We start from the raw sequence: 4,117 nt of genomic DNA, 5'->3' as shown, positions 1-4,117 counted from the left end.
AAAGAGTGAAGGAATGGAGAATGAGTAGCAGGACCCTGAGATGTGAAGAAGCAGAGGGAAGGGTAGGATGGGAGGCAGATGAAGGTAGGCTGGTGTTGGTCTCTTCTCCCAAATTACTGATCATAGGACAAGAGGAAATGGCCTCAAGTTGCTCCAGGGGAGGTTTCAATTGGATATTGGGAAGAATTTCTTCACTGAGAGAGTGTTTAGGCACTGGAATGGGCTGCCCAGGGGGATGCTGGAGTCATCATCCCTGGAGGGGTTCAAAAAATTAGTAGATGTGGCACTTGAGGCTATGGTCTAGTGGTTAGGGAAATGTTGGGAGGAAGGCTGGACTTGATGATCCTGGAGGTCCTTTCCAACCATGGTGATTCTAGGGTTCTATGAAAATAAGCAAAAGAGAAATGCTAGAGAGGTCAACAAAGGAGCATGAGAGGAGTCTCCTTTTCCAATATCTGTTCCTGAGCTGTGCTATTAAAGCATTTGTAGTCCTCTCCTTTTTGGCTGCTCTTGAATCCTGGCCTGGAAAACAAGAGTCTCCCTGGTGGTTGCTGACAGAGCAGAGACAGGTTACACAGCTCAGCATATCCCCACGTGAGGAAGAAGATGATGGACAAGCTCCTCTGGGCGATGACCAGGCAGCATCAGGTCTGAAGCTGGCTGAGCAGTGGGTATTGACACTACAGATGCTTTGGCTCCTTCTCAGAGCCTCTGACTCCTTCCTGCTCCCTGACTTCACAAGAGGTTTTCCACCTGGACATCGCCACTCTATACATTTATTGTATTTGCAGCCCAAGAGCATGCTCTGGACACTGCCTCCTTCTGTCAGGTAATGGCCAAGCTCATTGCTGCAGCTGTCCATCCTCCTTGGTGGGTCAACCTTGGCAAAGTGTCTGGAGTCTTGGCTTACCTGCCTCTGAAGGATGAAGGAATGGGGTTAGGGTCTGCTGGGTCTGCTGTCTGCCTGCTCAGTTCTTCTAAGCCATCTTCTGCGGATTGTCGAGGAATGATAAATGTGCCTGAGTAGCCAGAACTGGAGAACACCCAGTTTTAGAGATATCTTCAGCCTAAAGATGTCTTCACCCTACTGGGAAAAGCTAGTGAGCTGTGGCTGCTTAATGCTAAATCTAAATTAACCTCATGTTTTCCTGGGGAAAAAAAAAAAAAACAAAAAACCAAAAACAAACCACCTTGATATTTATCCAGGAAGGGATTTAAAATTTGCTAAATGCATCATGGAAGGAGGAGGCGATCACATTTCTTTGACCTATCACTTGTGACATCCAGAGATGGGAGATGAGATGTGGCAGTAGCTGCTGTACCATAATCCAGTAAACTGAATTCAGTTTTAACTGCACAGCTCAGCAGTGAGAATAGCTCACTTGAGTTAAGCCTCAGTTAAAGAAGATGTTTGTGGGAGGACTCATTTCCCAGGATTGCTCGTAGATATTGTCTCACCACAGGTGACCCCTTTTTCTGTAGAAATATTTCTCGGTTCAGGTTCGTCTCGTTGTGAATTTGCATTCTGGCTTCTGCAGAATTTCATCTGTGCCAAGTACCCTGCCCACAGAAAATGTTGTCTTTGGCAGAGTGCCCTGAGGATGGCAGCAGAGGAGGCTGGGCGAGCTGAAGGAAGACACTCTGGAGAAAGAGATAGAATCCTTACTAAAGCAGTTTGGAAGCTCAGCTTCCATTGGTTGAACTACAGACTGACTGATGGACCAGACTGGTGGGCACAGCTTCAGGGTCCACGCCCTGCTATGGACAGGGGGGTCCTTTTGTGGGTAGCCAGACTGCAATAAACAAAACCAGTGCTTTGGGATGCTGAAAGTTAACGGCTGTTAACTCCAATTTAGTCTTAAGAAAGATTGGATGCCCTGTTCCTGGAAGTGTTCAAGGCCAGGATGGATGGGACTTTGAGCAACCTGGTCTAGTGGGAGGTGCCCCTGACAATGGCAGGGGAGTTGGAACAAGATGATCTTTAACGTTCCTTCCAACCCAAACCATTCAGTGATTTTATGATTTTTCCTTTTGTGTTGGGAGACATCATGACTTGTTCCCCTTGAGTGAGTATTTCTGAGTTTGTTTCACAACATGGGGATCCCTTCTCTAAAAAAAGAGCTGTGATGGGGATGCCTTTGCCTTTCCTGCTCTAGGACATCCTTGTCCTAGTTGTCTCCATCCAAAGGGCTGTATGGGTTTTTAGATACCCTGATGCTAACAAAGAATGAAGTGTAATTTAGCACCGTGGGATAAGCCAGGTGCAAGTGCTGCTCAGACCCCAGAACTGATGGTCCGCAGGTTGGGAGCCACCACTCTGGAGCTGGCTGATGTTTGGGATGACAGGAACCACCCATCACCATCCCTTTGGTGCACTGGTTTCCCTCTGTTCACCTTTAATTTAAAACTCCTTTCTCCATTTGTGTTGCAGACCAAGTCCAGCTCACGAGCAAAGACCCGCGGTGGGTCGGTGCCTGGTGGCTTGGTTTCCTGGTGGCAGCCAGTCTCGTGGCCCTGTCTGCGGTACCTTATTTCTTCTTCCCACGGGAGATGACCAAAGAGGTAGGAGAGGTGCTGCAGGTTGCATTCGTGGGCATTGCACATGGATACCTCATGTTTACATGCATGTCCCTCCCTTGCCACCAGCACTGGCTGCTGCCTCCGTGGGAGACATGACTGTAGAAGTGGTCGTGTGGTTCATAGCTGCGTCCCAAAGGCAGGTGTGAGCTGTGATTTGCTCTCAGCTCCTGTGTCAGAGGCTCTTGTAAGCTAAGCAGACGCTTAGTGGCACCCAGCTAGCAGCTTAATGGATGTATTATGCAAAAAGGCTGAGAGAGAGTCCAGAGAAGGTGGCCAGAAGGGCCACCAAGATGATCCAAGGACTGGGAAGCTGCCATATGGGGAAAGACTGAGGGAACTAAGTTTATTCAGCCTGAAGAACAGAAAGCTCAGGGAGACCTTCTCACCATGTTTCGGTATTTAAAGTGTGGCTGCAAAGAAGCTGGAAATCCCCTTTTGACAAGGAGTCGCCTTGATGAGACACGGTGGGGATAAGTTAATGCTGGGGAGATTCCACTTGGACACAAGAAGAGAATTTTTCACAAAAAGGACAATCAACCATTGGAATAATCTCCCCAGGGAAGTGGTGGAGTCCTCAGCCCTGGACACTTTGAAGATTCAGGTGGACAGGGTGCTGGGCCAGCTTCTCTAGGCATGTGCTTTAGCCTAAAAAGGTTGGACCAGATGATCCTTGAGGTCCCTTCCAACCTGGCATTCTGTGATTTGATCATTTCCTTGGTGGGGCACTGAAGTAGCACCTGTGTGTTGATTCCTCTCTGTAGAACACCCAGTACCAGGCAAGCTCTACATGAACTGAGGTCCTTCTCACAGCCACCCTTCTGGCTTACCTGGAGGTCGGACTCCTTGGCTTCCCTAGAGAAGCAACAGTCCTGCTCCTTCTGGTGCAACTCTTTTGGGAGCTGGTGTGGGATGCTGTGCTGGTGGCCCTTGCTATCCTTAAGGAGGAACCGTGTGTCCAATGAGGAAACTGGTCCCAGTTGGTAGAAAAATATGAATAATCCATCACTTAGAAGTGGTTTGTAACCTGGAGGTATTTGAAATACTGAGGCTGGAGAGTGGATTGTTTCTTGCAGGAGCCTGCTGATGGGACAATACTTTACTCTTTGTTTACTACAAGGGTTTTTACTTCTCTGGAGCCCTCCTGAGTGCTTCAGAGATCATGCCAAGATGCAAAACAGCTTGTGAGCTCCCCAGGTGCTTTGCTGTCTGCGGGTCACGGTTTTCTGGCAACCAGCATGTTATGAGGAATAACACAACCCAAATTGTTCTCTTTGAGGAGGCACCATGCTCTGGTCTAGATGCTGTTGAAGTTACTGGGACGCACTTAGTCGGTGAAATTGCTCTCCTCTCAACAGCTTGTCTCTAACCTGTGTAATTGTCTTTGACATGTGGTTTACCTGGAGCAGAGTCAAAACTTCCTTGTCTAAACAAGTCCACACACTGTCTGGTGCAGGATAATTCTTTGTTTCTCCTGCTGCTGCCTGAATTGCTGCAGGAATGAGGGATTCTTAGAAACACAGAATTGTTTAGGTAGGGA

The 4,117-nt window shown here is 48.2% G+C and overlaps 1 protein-coding gene across 1 annotated transcript in view; it reads left to right on the top strand.

The window, feature by feature from the left end:
* SLCO2B1 (solute carrier organic anion transporter family, member 2B1) overlaps positions 1-4,117 on the top strand; it is a 49,982-nt gene that overhangs the window by 13,007 nt on the left and 32,858 nt on the right. Inside the window, exon 6 of the mRNA XM_008946477.1 lies at positions 2,432-2,562. Within this exon, the coding sequence (XP_008944725.1) occupies positions 2,432-2,562 (131 nt within the window). The remainder of the gene's footprint in view (positions 1-2,431; positions 2,563-4,117) is intronic.

The sequence above is a fragment of the Merops nubicus genome, unplaced genomic scaffold (genome assembly GCF_000691845.1).
Source record: "Merops nubicus isolate BGI_N331 unplaced genomic scaffold, ASM69184v1 scaffold5078, whole genome shotgun sequence".
Taxonomy (NCBI): Eukaryota; Metazoa; Chordata; class Aves; order Coraciiformes; family Meropidae; genus Merops; species Merops nubicus.
This window is presented reverse-complemented; position numbering and strand designations above follow the sequence as displayed.